Genomic DNA, 17,219 nt, shown 5'->3' with positions numbered 1-17,219 from the left:
TTTTTTTGGTCTTTTTGAGACAGGGTCTCCCTGTAGCTCCAGCTGTCCTGGAACTCTCTATGTAGACCAGGCTGGCCTTGAACTCACAGAGATCTGCCTGCCTCTGCCTCCTGAGTGCTGGGATTAAAGCTTTGTTTTTGGGTGTACATGTAACATGTAACATAAACCAAGCTAAAAATATTCAGAGTAATAAAACAATAAAATATGTATTATTACATATAAATGTAATAATACGTTTCAAGGATCTGAAATCATGCAAATAGATTTACTTCTCTGACTCCAAGGGAATTCAATACAAAAAATATTTAGAAAATCTCCAAATATTGAAATATTTGGCCTAATATTCAATTTTTCTAAATTTTATTTATTTTTATTTTAAGTGTATGTGTGTATTGCCTGCATGTAGGTAAGTGCACTCGTGTCGTGGAATGCCCGTGGAGGACAGAAGAGGCCATTGGATCCCTTGGAACTGGAGTTAAGGACAGCTGCTAGCTGCCATGTGGGTGCTGGGATTCGAACCTGGGTCTTCTGCAAGAACAGTCAGTGTTCTTAACTGCTGAGCCATCTCTCCAGTCCATAGAAGCTCGTGGAAGAAATATCCTAGATTCAATTGTTTCCAGGGACCCATGTGCCTTCACTTCCCCAGCACTGGGATTATGGTGTGCATGCCTACACCCGGCTTTTCACGTGGACTCTGGAGTCTTAAATGCACACAGGTCCTCATGCCTGCTCAGCAGGCTATCAGCTGAGCCTTCCTCCTGGTTCCATTTTTTAAAAATGAAAAAAAAAAAAAAAAACAAAGCAGAGAGATGCTTAAAAGCCCTAGTAGTTATTGTCACTTAACACTTGTAAATCATGGGTCTAGAGAGATGGCTCAGCAGTTAAGAGCACTGGCTGCTCTTGTAGAGGACCAGGGTTCAGTTCCCAGCACCCACATGGTAGCTAACAACTGTTCCTAACTCCAGTTCCAAGGAAATCTAATGCCCTCTTCTGACTTCCGTGGGCATAATGCACTTACGTACATGTAGGCAATACACTCATATGCCTAAAATGAAAGTAGTAAATAAAATATTTTTTAAAACACTTATAAATCATTAGTTTCAAATGCAGTTAGCATTTCTAAATAAAACTAGAGCTCAATGACTTGGCCTGAGCTTGTTTTTAAATGTTCCTGCTCTTGGGGCTGGAGAGATGGCTTAGTGGTTAAGAGCGCTGACTGCCCTTGCAGAGGACCCAGGTTTGATTCCCAGCACCCACATGGTGGCTATGAACTGTCCTTAAGTCCAGTTCCAGGAGAATCCGACCTCTCTTCTGACCTCTGCAGCATTGTACAACACAGGTGCTCTCACATACATGCAGGCAATATACTCATACACATAAAAAATTAAAAAAATATATTTTTTAAAAGTTCCTTTCTTCTAAGGTTACAAGTGAATTTTCTTTTCTTTTGAGAAGATAAACCAGTTTGACCCTGTTGTCTCAAGAGTTTTTAAAAAATGATTTATTTACTTTTATTGTACATTACATGAGTGTGTTGCCTGAATGTAAGTGTACCTGTGCACGTGTTGCCCACGGAGGCCAGAAGAGAGTGTCAGATTCCCTGGAACTGGAGTTATGGATGGTTGTTAGCCATCATGTGGGTCCTGGGAAACAAACCCTGATCCTCTGCAAGAGCAGTCAGTGCTCTTAACCTCTGAACCATCTCTCCATTTCCCCAAGATATTTTTATAGTAAATATTGGTTGTAAATGGGATCAGTCCTATACTTCTAGCATGGATACCAGAAATTAGTGGGGGTTTTGCCCTTTTGTAGAAGAGTTAACCTGGCTTATATTACCTTATTTTTTATTTTAAAAGATTCACCGATTTTCCATGTTTTGTGACAGGTATTCTCACTCGAGGACAGTTGGGGCTAGTAGATCTCATCTTCCAGTACATCCACTGTGATGAGATATGTGGAGCCATAAACATCCTGAGCAGCATGAACTGGGACACCCTGGGTCAGCAGTGCTTCATCAGTATGAGTGCCATCGTGAACCATCTCCTCAGACAGAGACTCACGCCAGAGAGAGAAGGTCAGACAGCATGTATTGCATAAGTGGGTGGGCTTTGTGTAATCATGAAGTGCATTGTTTGAGTCAGCTGTAGAATGTTTTTGAGTTATGTTATTGGAGATTGAAGGACAAAACATTTAGTGCCATATAAAAGTGAAAGCTCCAGATATCAAAGAAGTATTCCCCTATGGCACTTACTGTTTGATATTTGCCAACATAAAGCACAATTTTTCTGTCTATGCTTATGTCAAAACTCATAGTATAGTCATTGTACAAGTCACTCAAGCTCACGTGTCGAATATGCTCAGGTTTCAAACTTTGATCAGAGATTTCATGTATTCTCTTGGGTCTGGTAGACAAATGACGCTAAACAAAGGTCTTTATTCCTCTCTCATATCAGACATCAATGCTTTTTCTCACATACAAGGCTTCTGTCAGATAGTAATAGTCCTTTACATACTTCCTGAGTGCATCAGAATTGCATGTAGCCCAGGCTGCTCCTTGTTTGCACTCTTCAGACTTGTGCTTTGACACTCGCAACCCTTCTGCCTGCTTGGTTTTCTTCACCTTTGCTTAGTAATTTTGTCCGTAGAACTCAGGACGTTTATTGTTGAAAGAGAGAACGCTGTAAGAAAAAATGGAGGCTGAAGAGCTGGCTCCTCATTAAGAGCACTGACTGCTCTTGCAGAGGACCCAGGTTCGATTCCTAGCACCCACATGGTGGCTACAAACTGTCCTTAACTCCACTTCTGGGGGATGTGACACCCTCCTCTGACTTCCACGGGCATTGCACGACACGGGTATTGCCTGTGTGTATGTGAGTGCACCTGTGTTGTGCAATGCCTGCAGAGGTCAGAAGAGGGCTTTGGATTCCCCTGGAACTGGAGTTAAGGACAGTTTCTAGTCACCATGTGGGTGCTGGGAATTGAACCCAGGTCCTCTGCAAGAGCAATCAGTGCTCTTAACCACTGAGCCATCTCTCCAGCCCCATAAAATATTTTTTAAAAAAGAAAAAAAATGACACAATAATGAAAATAAATCTTTATATTTGCCAGTTCCTAGTATATGTTTTATGAGTTTGTATTCATTTATCTAGTGTAAAATGCACCAAAACATCCAACCTTTGTACCTGCCTTTCATACATTTGTGGTATTAATATTAATGTTGGGAGATAATGACTAAAGAGAAGCTAGTCCTAAATAATTTTTTAGATTAAAAAAACAGGATATATGTCAAAAAGTCCTTACTGGAGAACGATTTCTCTCTTACTATTTTCAGTGCATTTTAATAGATTTTTGTCATTTTTATTACATTTCCAAAATAATAAGTTTTTGGATAAAATTCTGCAACTAACCAGTAAACTCATGATCCTCAGGAAGTTATATTGCATGTCTTTACCTAATTCACAGAAGTGCCATAATAAATATGTATTTAATATTAAGTGAACTTTTTGGAAGTAGTCCAAACTCATCTATGGGAATGCTAGTATTTCACCACTAAGAAAATGCCCACCACAGTGTGTGGCCTACAGTAGGTACTCAATGAATATTAGTTATAAGAAGTATAGCTCCAAGATTTTGGGGTATATTGAATTACTGTATTTCAGCATGCAGAGTTATTTCAAGTAATTATTTCTTAGTATTGCTACACTTCTCAAGATTGAGTACATACTTCAACAACAACCAAAGAGCATCCATAATGATGCACGTAGTATGCATCAGAGACCCTGACTTTATAGGTAAAGAAGATATATGGAAAGGGTAAAATATTGAGTCTTACTTAGGACACTGAGAAATTGCTAGCACCTTATGAATTTGTATTGTGAGAGTGCTGTGTTGTAGAAAAAAATTATTAAGAAACATGCAAATGGCATTGTTAGATTCATACTCTAGTAAAAGATGTATTCACAGAATCATACTGGGGAGATGGAGAAATGAAAAGCTTTTATGATAGTAGGCTATTAAAATGTGTGCGTATCCTGGTTTATCAGAATGTGTACATGTTAAGTAGATTTGTGCATTTCTCCTCAAGTAACTACAAAACACATTTCTAAAACATTCAGAATTCCCTGTTGAGATTTATTTTATCTGAATCTAACAAATTTGACATGGTAATTCATTGTCCTTTTATTAGTGAAACCCAGTGAGTTCTTATTTGTAGCCATGTTGTGGTATCTTTGAGGTCTTCATTTCTGCCTTAAACATCAAGCTGGGCTGTCTAATGAATCCATGACTATGCTGGGGGTTAGGAGTATTCCTTGTAGGTTTGAGCATTTCAGATGTATGAAGCATGCTGTCAAGAAAACAAGCAATGGCAAGAGAATCTGGCTTGTTTTCACAATAGCATTGCTACATTCAATTTTAATCTAAATTGACTGCTGCTTTGAAAGAGAAAATACCTCCAAAATGCATCCTACTGTACCATCTAGATTTGAGATTTTAAAAAAAAGAAAGAAAGAAAGAAATTACTGGAGCTTAGTCAAGTCAGTAGCAGTTATTCTGATGAGGTATTTACTACTTCGAAACTTAATTCGGCCCACAACTAAAAAGAGCTTTGCTAAATAATGAATTGTTTATTCAACCCAATTGTTGGGAGCTGAAATATCAGCAGAATCTAGCTGTGAACTGCAGTGTTCTAATACACACTCATTCTTACCATACGGTCATCACTTGACTTCCAGGTATTTCTGGGAGGAAGCACAGCCCTGTCTTGGTGAAACTGTGAAGTTGACAAATGTGCCTTCTCTCTTAATCTCTACCCCCTCCCCGTTCATCAGAACCTTCTTTCCAATCTTCCCTTATCCCAGGGTGCTTGCTTTGACACAAGGACAAAGCAAAGAATCTTGTTGAGGGCAGGATTTAGAGAAGATCCAAGGACTCTCATTGTTCTCCTAAAATTGAAACACGGACATATCTTACTCCAATATGCCAGTTTTTAGTTGTGACATTTAAATAAAAAAATACATTTATTTATTTTACGTGTGTCTGAGTCTGGGTGACACAGCACAGTGCACCTGTGGAGGTCAGAGAACAACTTGTGGGAGTCAGTTCTCACCTTCCCTGTGTGGGTCCTGGGATTGCATTCAGGTCATCAGGCTTGGCATCAGGTGTCTTTACCCACTGAGCCATCTCACTGGCCCCTCATTTCTATTGTTTAAGAAAACACTTCTGTGGCATTGATTTCATTTCCCTGTGTGAAAAGGTTAGTTTTCTCCTTTCCACTAAAGAGAGCAAATGTTGAGCACACTGCACATTGATTTTGCTGGAAATACTAGTTCAAACTGTGTTACTTGATGAGTCACTGTTTTAATTACCCATTTGTGGTGAGAGGTTGGTTCATTATGGATTTCTTCAGTTTTGACAGCTTTTTGTTGCTCAGAGTCATTGTCAGCTTTGCCTCAAGTGAAAGTTTATACACAGGTTTGTTTTTGTACCAGCTGTCATATTTTAATTTCATCTTTCCTGCAACAAGCTCACATTTCATCCAAGTTTGCAAAACCTGACTGACTGCAAACATGAGTATTCTGTTGTAATTAAAGGAGTTTCACTTGTTTTAGTGCTGCTATGTCTGAATTCCACAGCACAGCTTGAGGCAAGCCTTGGAACCTTCTATGCTCCAACAAGACCGCTTCTGGATACAACTATTTTGGAATATAGAGACCAAATCAGCAAATATGCAAGGAGATTCTTCCACCACTTGCTCAGGTGAATGATGTCTTTGGATTGTCTTGTATCAGACTATCTATTTAAAGAGCCATCTTTAATGAGACTACTCCATAATATGGTTGTTTTCTGATAGTCTATCTCTTAAAAGGAAAAAAAAAACTTCTATTAGTAGATTTAACCTAATTTGTTCTTGTTTTCCTTTTAAAAAATATTGAATACTGTTTAGGACCTTTACATGATCAGTATACCTTAATATACTTTGCTGTTTAATATGATAATAAAACCAAACAGCTATGTAGTCAACATAAAGATGTTAATTTAATCTTGTTCCTAGTCCTAGAGGAATATTTTTTGTTTAAATTGAAGCTAAATATATGAATGTGTTCTATAAAGCTCTGGGACAGTCATTGGTTATTGGTTTGCTTTACTTTCATACTTACTATAGAAAGACTTGGCCACTGTCCTTTCATGTCATGTGACAAACTTCTAACTTCACTGTAACTCATTTTTCTATTTCATATGCATATAAAATATTCCTTCAACCTTAGGAATTGTACGGCAATTCAATAATAACGTCAAAAAACTGCTGTGAGAAAAATGCTGTAGGAGTTGAAGTCAATTATATATATTCATAAAACAGGATGGAGGGAAGGAAAATGAATGATTGGATAGATGAGGGACACATAAATGTTATGGTATTGTGAATAAAGTCCAGTAAGTGATTAGCACAAAAGTTACAATGGTCTGAAGGAAATGAAATAGTATAGGTGCATGGGGTCCTCATTATGTCAGTAATGTTCCATTTCTTAGGATGACGGTGTATAACATATCCTGAAAATGTTGGAGCTAATTCACATTTACTTGAACTTGGGGCTTTACTCTGTGCTCTCATTCCTGGTTTTTCCCACTTCCTAGGGAAAATTAATGAGTTAACTGCTTGCCTAAAAACTGTAAAAAGTTATTACTCTTTTAGTTGTTTATATACACTTACTATGCTTTTGTATATGATATGTTTTATAAGAGAAAGTTACAGAATTTTGAATTCTATTTACCAAAAGGAAGGATTATATGAAAGGGCTTGACTTTAGTAATAATATGCTTGCTATAGTATTATGCAATTCTTCAAAGACTTTAATGTGCCTTCTCTTTTTTTCTTGAACAATCTTGTAAAGGGAGCATTATCATAAATGAGTAACTGAGGGTTTAGCTGATCAGTAGGTTGCTTAGGTCTAGTAACCAGTGGTAACAGTTCTTGGACAAGCTATCTGATCTACTGCTTCTTATTCTTCCCTGAAGATCACTTATCTGCTGTTGGTTGTGCATTCTGCCTTCAGAATAACTGAAAATTGTCATCTCTACAAGAATAGGCTGGTTGACAAGTGTTTATTTCAAAAGAGGGAGCTTCAGAATGGTTAAGGCTTGAGGAGGTACACTGTCGTGTAGATGTATTCCTGCTCTGTAATTAATTTTGTCTGTATATGAAGCAGCACTTTGAACTCTACATAGCAGTGAGGCCTTTGGAAAACAGGAGTTTCAGAAGCCAAGTAATGTCAATATTTGCAAAAGTTATTATCTGTAATTGGATCTTGTCTTTTATCTGAATGACGTCAGCATATTTCAAGAGACGCTTCATCTTGAGTGAAGCAGTCTTCGTGTGCCAGCATATCCTGAAAATGTTGGCACTAAGTCACATTTACTTGAACTTAGGGCTTTGCTCTGTGTGCTCATTGCTAGGTTTTTCCCTGTTCCTAGGGAAAATTAATGAGTTAACCTCTTGCCTAAAGAGCCCCAAAAGATAAACATAAGTGAAATAGAAGTTTCGGAAGTGTGCACATGGAGGCCTCACCGTGGCTTTGGCCTCTCTGACTTAATGCAGTTATTTGTATTTCTGTGGCCTCTGACCTTAGGAAGCTCTTATTTCTACTAAAGTGAAATTTTCGTGCTCATTGGTTTCCTTCAAACGTTGTTTGAAAATTTGGTGGCAGGGCGTGGGGGTGCTTCCTTGACAGAGTAACTGTTGCTTGCTTGCATTGTTATTAGATTCTAATTTTTCTGTGTGGTCATATCTGGGATGCTTCCTTTGGAGAACGCTAACTTTTTCATGTTTCTCTTTTTGAATGTTTTGCAGTACTTCAGTTATAATGAAGTTTACTAGTCCCCCTGCCACTAGTGGGATATATATATAGCATTATGAAAAAAGAAAAGTAAGTTCACTAGAAATTAGATAGCCTAAGTTGGAAACATTCTGTGGTTTAATATACTGCCAAGAAGTTTTAGGGTAAAAGAAATGCCTATTTGCATTCCTTGTGCTTTGGCTAGTCATTTTAATATACTTTCTAAGAATGCACTAAATAATAAAGATCAACGTGGAGGATTTTAAATTGAAGATGAAGAAAAGGAGCCCAGGGAGATTGGGGATATAGCTAAGATCACGCATGTGGGGCTCAGATTGCCGAAGTCTAGGTTGGATTCTTGTGATAAAGAAGAATGAGGGGGCTGGAGAAATGGCTCAGCAGTTAAGAGCACTTGCTGCTCTTGTAGAGGACCTGGGTTCCATTCCACTATAACTCCAATTCCAGAGGAATCTGATGCCCACTTCTGACCTCCACTGGCATTGCACTACACAGGTGCACTTGCATACATGCAGACAATACACTCATACACATAAAATAACAATAAATATAGACTATTTTAAAGAAGAATTATATACTACACTCTTAAATTTAATCCAGCATATAAAGGCTATAGTATAAAGTTTTGGTAATAGACGAGTATGCTCTGTAGATTATTAAAATGAATGTTTGCATGCAATTTTGTTTTTTTCTTCCTGTAGAGCAAGTCCAACAAGTATAAATATTTGCTGGATACCTTTCTCCAAATTAAAATGAATCTAAACCTTAAAACTTATTTCTCATGTAACTTTTATGGTCATAATTAGTGATGTTCATGAAGAAATGTTCCCTGAAAGTATAAATCGTTCAACAAAGTGTTTGTTTTAATAAAATCTAACAATAGTCTGACTAAAAAAGATCATTAAGCTGGAAGATACCTACAAAAGAAAAATGCAACTTTACCTAAAATAAGCTTAGAAAGTAGTTGTTTACCTTTCCATATCTGTGAAATTGCATACCTTCTAGAAACGCCTAAGGGGAAATTATTGCCAAACAAGAGCTTTTCATCATAAACAAAAAGAAACTATGACAGGGACAAGTAAATAGTGATTTAATGAAGGAGCAAGCCTTTTCACATGAATGTGTCACATAAATGAATGTGTCACAGGCAGCCTCATCTCATCAGCATGGAAACAATGATTCTGAAAACCTAGTATGTTATTTTAATCACTTCCTCTCAAGTGTAAGACTATTGTTTTCTGATGCAGTGAATACTAATGTGACTGAGGAGGGACAGGTGCTTTTTAAATGCTTTTAAAATGGTAAGCAAAATTTCAGGATCGGAACCTTCATTGCCTAGAAATAAAAATATTTATATTTATCATATTTGTGGAGAAATGTATTAGTATGTATGTTTTCCTTTACAATTCAACAATCCCAAAAAAGATGAATTGATTGATATAGACAGGGACAGATAGAGAGATATGATAACAATTATAAAATGATAGAATCCAGATGGTTTGTACATAATCTGTCAGTTTTGCTGTGTATTTGGAAAGTTTTATAATACAATTGGGGAGCATATCTACTATAGTGGAGTCAATATTCATACTAAGAAATCAGAGAAGAGCCAGCTATGGGCTCAAGCCTCTGAAACCTTGAGTCATAATAAATCTTACTCCTTTTATGTTGTTTCTCTTTGGTACTTGTTATGGCATCAAGAATCTAACACACAGGCTAGAGATATGGCTTAGTGCTTAAGAGCACATACTGCTCTTGCAAAAGACCTGTATGTATGCACACATGCCGGTTCTCAGCACCCGCACCAGCTGCTCAAATAATTCCATAATTCCATAATCCAGCTCCAGGGAATCCAGTGTCCTTTTTCTGGCCTCTGAGGGCACTTGCACATACATACATACATACATACATACATACATACATACATACACACAATAAAATAAAATAAATCTTTAAAAGAAAGAATATAATATCACCAAATTAGTGCTTAAGAGCACATACTGCTCTTGCAAAAGACCTGTATGTATGCACACATGCCGGTTCTCAGCACCCGCACCAGCTGCTCAAATAATTCCATAATTCCATAATCCAGCTCCAGGGAATCCAGTGTCCTTTTTCTGGCCTCTGAGGGCACTTGCACATACATACATACATACATACATACATACATACATACACACAATAAAATAAAATAAATCTTTAAAAGAAAGAATATAATATCACCAAAATAAATCCTTAGATTTTTGAGCATGTTACTCATGTTTTAAAAAGATTGTGATGTGTGAAAACTAGTGTTAAATTGAAAGCATACACATATACTGACACACACTAAACTAATAATTTAAGTAAACAAATCCTCAGGCCATTTAACTAGTAATAGAGGAACAAGGGTGGGGAGCTGAAATTTCCCTTTATTTTGAGGTTCCTCTGGTCCCTGAGACTCGTGATCTTGTTTTCCAATCTCAGTGAACTATCACAGGAACATCAGTAGTAAGTCATGAAGAACAGCACACAGAAAGTGGTGTACATTCAAATAACATTTGCAGCAGTGCCATCTGATCATTCTAATAATATTCATAATGATAATCTGCCTACATGCTGGGTATAAATTAGTTCATGATGAAGCTTATTTCTGGGAGTTGTTAGGCACCTGGAGATCCTTTGTCAATCAAGGGGGTGCTCTTTATTAAGCCACTGCCTGAAGTTGCCTAATGTCTGCCTTAGGCCATTTTCTCTTAGGGCTGAGCGAACGGATAGTCAGGAGTTCTTAAAACAAATGTTTGTTCTGTGCTTAGTATTTCAGTTAGGAGAAAAGAATGGTTTCCCAAAAAAAGGCAGTCCTAAGAGAACAAAAGATGATTTTTTTTTAATTTATTGATTTTATTTTATGTGTATGAGTATACGTATTGCCTGCATGTGTGTAAGTTGCACCCGTGTCGTGCAATGCCCAGGGAGGTCAGAAGAAGGCATTAGATGCCCCTGGAACTGGAGTTACACACAGTTGTTAGCTGCCATGTGGGTGCTGGGAATCGAATCCGAGTCCTCTGTAAGAGCAGCCAGTGCTCTTAACCACTGAGCCATCTCTCCAGCCCAAAAGATGATTTTAGGCCTATGTTTTCCTAATGTGCTATTGGGGTAGGGAGGTTTTCAGAACTTTTGAAATTTATTTTTAATTGGCAAATAATAATTTTGTGTATTTTAACAATACAGTGACGATGGAATCAAGCTAATTAACATACCTGTCGTCTCATGATCTCATGAACGTATAATTTTTGTGGAGAGGATGTTAAAATGTATTTTAGCAAATTTGAAATATGTAATACATTGTTATTAGCTGTGCCTACCATGTGGTCCACCAGACCATGAAAATTCATGCCTGCAGTCTAACTGCTGCTTCAAACCTTTGATTACCATTGTCCTTTTCTCCATGTCCTGCCCTCACTCTCTGTTTCTATGAGATTAATTTAGTATAGCTTAGCACTGGTAGAATGCCCATGCCAGGGAGACCTCACAGGTCTACACCTTACCCACAGGAGCTCGTTCTTCCCACATTACCCATGAGGTACTGAATTCAGATTTGTGCTAGCTGGCTTTTAGTTCATCCTTACAACAACCCTATTTAAATAGGTATTTCCTGGTATTTCAAGTCACTACACATCCTTAACTATAAATGCCAAGACTGATTATATAAAGCAAGAGTCAGCTAACTGTAACCTGCCTCCCAGTTTTGTAAATACGCTTCTGTTGGAGGACAGCCAAGCCCATTTGGGCCCATGTTGTCTAAATCTGCTTTCGTGCTGTAGTTGCAGAGTTTAGTTATGACAGAAATCATGCACCCCTGAAAGTATGCTTGTTATCTGGCCTTTAACAGAGAATGTTACCAACCCCCATTACAAATGAACACATGAAGCAGCAAGCGAGACCTAGAGTTGTTGGGAGCACACAGCCAAAGGGAGACAAGATACATGCCATTTGCGATGCTGTGTTCATTACTTCAGAAGGACGTCGGTGGAGTAGTTCCTCTCATTACAAAGTTGGGGTGTGTTATACAGGAATGACCTTATGTGTGTCTGTGGGGGGAAGGTGGAGAAGGTGACAGGCAGGGAACAAACAGCTCTGACACTGTAAGAAATAACAGAAAGGCCCTTAGTATGCCAGACTGTAGGTTACATTTTGGATAATAGAAACCCTCAAAGTTCAAACAGCCAGTGTTTTTAAATTAAACTTTTTTAATTAAAAGAAAATCATAGACACGCATTCAAACATAAGAAATAATACAGAGGGGCTGGGGAGATGACTCAGCACTCCAGAGCCTTGATGCTCTTCTAGGGGACCTGGGTTTGGTTCCCAGCACTCACATGGTAGCTCACAACTGCCTGCACGTACTGAGCACCTCAATGGACCTGCATTTGCCCTTTAAGAGTTGCACACGCTCCTTTCCATCTTCCTGTCCTGTTTGAAGACCATGGTATCTACCAATTTGTTTTCTGTTTTTATAATATACACACTATAAGACTGTTATACAAATGGAATCCTATAGTACATAACCTTTGGGAATTTTTTTTTCACTCAGCGTTAATCCTTTGAAGATTCTTCCGAGTTCTCGTGTAGATCAATAGTTCAGCCATTTCTGTTACTAAGTAATATTCCATACCTTTGACTTGCCATACTTTGCTTAACCATATTTGGGTTGTTTTCAAGTTTTATTATCATAACATTGCTATAAAAATTCATGTACTACTGGTTTTTATTTGAACAGAAATTTTTGTTCCTCTGGGATAAATGCCGAGGATTGCAGTTGCTAAGTTGTATGGTAGGTGCATTTTTTCCAGAAAATGCCAAGCTTCCTGGGTGACTGTATTTGATGGTCCCACCAGGAATGTATAGCATTCATTTTCTCCATTCTTGAGAGCATTTAGTATTGCCGTTGCTTTTCCTTTACTCATTCTGCCAGGGGAGGAGTGGGTTCTGTTGGGACTTTAATTTTCACTGCCCTAATGGATAGTGATGTTAGACATTTTTGCATCCAGTTATCTGTCGCAAGCGTGCTGCCCGTTTTCTAATTTTGATTGCTTTCTTACTGCCAGGTTTTTAGATATCCTTACATGTTCTAGATCCTCATCCTTTGTCAGACATTCAGTTTACAGTCTCTTCTCCTGATCTGTAACTTCCTTGGGGAGCTCCAGGTTCCATTCACATATAATTCCTGACATTTTGATTATCACCCTTCATCTTATGTAAAGACTTGACATTGGCCAGGCTTGGAGGCACACACCTATAATCCACAACACTCAAGAGGCTGAGATGGGAGGATCACAAGTTTAAAGCTAGCCTGAGCTACATAGAAAGACACTGTCTCAGAATGTTAGAAACAGCCTGGGGACATTAATTCAGTGGTAAAGTACTTACCTAGCATTAGTGAGGCCTGGGTTCAATCCTTAGTACTAGAAAAAGAAAAGAGAAGGGGAGGGGAGAAGAGAGGAGGAGAGGGAAGTAGATGTTCAGTTATTCTTAGCATTTTCACCAACCACTACCCTTGTGGTGCTGCATGTCAGACTCTATGTTAAAAAGCCCATGAATTTTAGAGCATGTAGCTTCATAGGATCAGCAGCATCCCCCGTTTATTTTCCTGTTTACTTCTCGGGTTTGTTGGGATATAGGCCTGTGTTTCTTAACTGATACTATGAGCCTGTTTCTGATACACTGCTAAGCTTGGATCAACATGCAAAATCTAATTTTGCTGAATTGTGTGGCACCCTGTTACAGTACTGTTTGGACCTTTGAGAAGAGTGAGCGGTGCAACATTATAGGGACGATACACCCATTTTATAAGGTTTTAATCAGGGGACTGGACAGATAACCTAGCGTTTAAGAGCACTGGCTGCTCCTGCAGAAGACCTAGATTCAGTTCCCAGCATCTACATGGTGGCTCACAACCACTTATAACTCCAGTTCCAGGGGATGTGATGCCCTCTTCTGGCCTCCATTGGCACCAGGCTTGTATACAGTGCACATACATACATCCTGCCACTCAGACACATAAATCTTTTTTAAATTGTATTATTGTATTACCTTACCCCAGAATATGTGGAGTTATTAAGGAATTCTGCAGAGAATGAGTCCTGGCAGATGACTTGGGAGCACGCCCGTAAGCATACTGTGCTGCACACATTCAGAGCAGTAGTAAATTGCATGTGGTATTGAGTTTGGCTATTTTTGTTTTGCTTTGCTCACTGTTTTTCCTCCAAATTGCTTTTCAGAAAACTCATTGCATTAACAAGTAGTCAGACTCGTCGCAAGGTAATCACAACCGTTGGACCTGTACTCCAGTAAGGAGGCAGAACACTGTTAGCACCTTTCCCCAGATGCCCTCACCCCTTTGCAGAGGCAGCCACTCCCCTAAATTCTAACAGTGCAGGTTAGCTTCACTTGTCTTTGAACTTTATATGAATGAAATTATAGTGTATTTTTAAATTTTTCCCTCAATATTGTTTGTGAGATTAATACACCTATATGTGACACTAATGTGTTTGTTTTCACTACTGAATGTCATATTTTATGACCTGTTGTGGAAATATACCATTTACTTACCTATTTCTCATGTATCTTGTTTTGGGGCTATTACAAATAATGCTAAGAGTATCTTATACACGCCTTTAGTCCGTACGTATAGATCCTTTCTAAATGTATTCATCAGCTTTGGCTTCTTTTGTGAATTTTCTGTTTATTTCATTGGAGTATTTATCTTTTTTATTTGTTTTTAAAATTTTTTATTTCATTTTTATGTTTTAGAAAAGTAAATATTCAAATCCACCCTCCATCTCCAATTCCCTATCCTACCTACAGCCTTATATTTATCTTTTTTTTTTTTTACTACATTTTGAGTGTGTGTGTGTGTGTGTGTGTATGTGTGTATGTGTGTGTGTATGTACCGTGGAGGGTGTGTGGAGGATACAGGACAACTTGCTGAGTTGATTCTGTCCTTTCCCCAGTTGGGTCCCAGAGATTGAACATGGCAGCAGACACCTTTACCCACTGGGCCATCTGACCAGCCCTTACCTTTTTTTTTTTTTTTTTTTTTTTTTGTCTTTTTGAGACAGGGTCTCCTTGTAGCCCCAGCAACCCTGGAACTCACTATATAGACCAGGCTGGCCTTGAACTCACAGAGATCCGCCTGCCTCTGCCTCCCAAGTGCTGGGATTAAAGGCATGCACCACCACGCCCGGCCCCTTACCTTTTTAAACTTGATTTTTTTAAGCAAGTTTTGGTGGCTTTTATATTTTTCAGATGTTGTAAATTTTTTGCCCAATTTGCCAGTTGCTTTTCAGTTTAGTGTGAAGTTTTGTGGTTTTCTCTCAGCAGACATTTAAACTTGGTCAACATGCTGCTGTAGTGTATGATTTCATGTTTGTCGTCCTTACATCTTATCTAGCTAGGGTTATAGAAATTCTATAATCAGTCACCAATTTATTTCAGTCATGTCCATGACATTATGTGTCACATGTTGTTCTTCTAAGGCTCTGAATATATTTTAACATAAGAAATAACACATGGATTCTGCTTTCCTCCCAACTCTCTGGCAGTTATCCTAATACCTTGTTCATAATATTCTCATGATTTTGAGCCTGCTTTTATCCCACAGTTATAATTATGAGACAACTTTCAGCTGTGATGGTTAAGCTTCTTCGTCAAGTTGACTGGGTTTAGAGTCACTCAGTGAGGAAACATGCTTCTGCACATGTCTGTCTGCAAGGGCTTTTCCAGAGTTTGAACTGATGTGGCAGGCTGCTCCCCCCCGCCCCGGCTGGGGCTAGCATTGCTGTCTCACTGCTTCTTGACTGTGGATGCAGTGTGACCAGACACCTCCTGCTCCTGCTGCCTTGCATCCCCTCCATAAATGACTAAATCCTTTCTAAACTGTGAGCCAAAATAAACCCGTCCTAAGGTATTGCTGGGTACTTTGTCACAGAAATAAGAAAAATAACTAATAAGAACACGTTCTTAGAAATGGAACATCTGAGAAAAATCACAGCAACACGGTGGAGAACAATCCCTTTATGAATAACCATGCTAGCAACTCTAGAAATTAAAATAAGAAAAGAAATCATCTTGGTCTACATGGTGAGTTCCAGGTGAGCTGGGGCTACAGGGAGACATTATCTCAAACAAACAAACAAACAATTTTACTTAAAAGGCTATTAATTCCTAAAAAATTTTGCTTTTTTAAAAAAAGTAAAATTGGGACTGGAGAGATGGCTCAGCAGTTAAGAGCACTGGTTGTTCTTGTAGAAGACCCAGGTTCGAATCCCAGCACCCACATGGCAGCTAACAACTGTCTGTAACTCCCCTCCGTGGGCATTGCACGACATGGGTGCACTTACCTACATGCGAGCAATACAATCATACACATACAATAAAAATAATAAATAAAATATTTTTAAAAGTTAAAAAAAAGTAAAATTAAGTATTCCTGATATCATTCTGTCCCTAAGTTACATTTCTAGGATTGCAATGTGGGAGCACTATATACTTCTTTCTTGGTGGTTTTGTATTGCTTAATTTCTTTTTTATATCACAAATCACTTACAAAAACAAGTTGATTATTTTGTCCCATGTCAAAACCATCTGGCTAAGTAAGTAGGCATGTATATATCCAGATATTGGCAGGGGTAAATATGCTCCTCTTTGTACTTACATATTTTTTAATTTTAAAAGTACTTAATTAAAATGAAAAACAAAAGCTGGACATGGTGGCGCACACCTTTAGTCCCAGCACTCAAGAAGCAGAGGCAGGCAGATCTCTGTGAGATTGAGTCCAGCCTGATCTACATAGCGAGTTCCAGGCCACCTGGGGCCACAGGGAGACCCTGTCTCAAAAAGACAAAAATGAAAGGAAGGAAGGAAAGGAGGGAGGGAGGGAAAAGAAAAAAGGAAGGAAGGAAACAACACAAAAACCTGTAGAATAACTATAATCTTTGGAGCAGTCATGTTACTGGGAAACTGAAATGAAAAATATACGTAAGAGTAGCCTAGTTTGTAAGTACAACATCATCACAGCAGCTAAGGAAACTGGTTTAATTTGTGGAAGTGAAATTATCACATTCATCTAAAGTAAAAAACAAAGCAAAAACTAATTTCTGAGGGACCCAGCCTGTTTTTCAGACCTAGAGTAACATCTCAGGGATTCCACACATCCTAGTTTCCAGTGAACAAGCCAAGACCAGTGTCATTGGCACAATTTGTTCTCTTGGGTATTCTTCACAGTCTTGGAACACTGTTGATGACGCAGAGATGAGTAGCAAAGTTTCTGGTCACTCTCTAAGCAGAACAGTATTTTAATTTCTGTTTTCAGGTGTTTTCTCCCCTCCC

General features: G+C 38.4%; 1 protein-coding gene across 5 annotated transcripts in view; it reads left to right on the top strand.

Moving 5' to 3' along the window:
* Positions 1-17,219, top strand: part of Wdpcp (WD repeat containing planar cell polarity effector) — a 370,658-nt gene that overhangs the window by 187,223 nt on the left and 166,216 nt on the right. For all 5 annotated transcript variants that reach the window (XM_029554805.1, XM_029554808.1, XM_008850627.3 and 2 more), the window contains 2 exons: positions 1,886-2,074; positions 5,634-5,757. In XM_029554805.1, the coding sequence (XP_029410665.1) occupies positions 1,886-2,074; positions 5,634-5,757 (313 nt within the window). The remainder of the gene's footprint in view (positions 1-1,885; positions 2,075-5,633; positions 5,758-17,219) is intronic.

The sequence above is a fragment of the Nannospalax galili genome, unplaced genomic scaffold, assembly GCF_000622305.1.
Source record: "Nannospalax galili isolate Female #2095 unplaced genomic scaffold, S.galili_v1.0 scaffold805, whole genome shotgun sequence".
Classification (NCBI taxonomy): domain Eukaryota; kingdom Metazoa; phylum Chordata; class Mammalia; order Rodentia; family Spalacidae; genus Nannospalax; species Nannospalax galili.
Note: the sequence above shows the minus strand (reverse complement) of the source record. Positions and strands in the feature narration are given on the sequence as shown.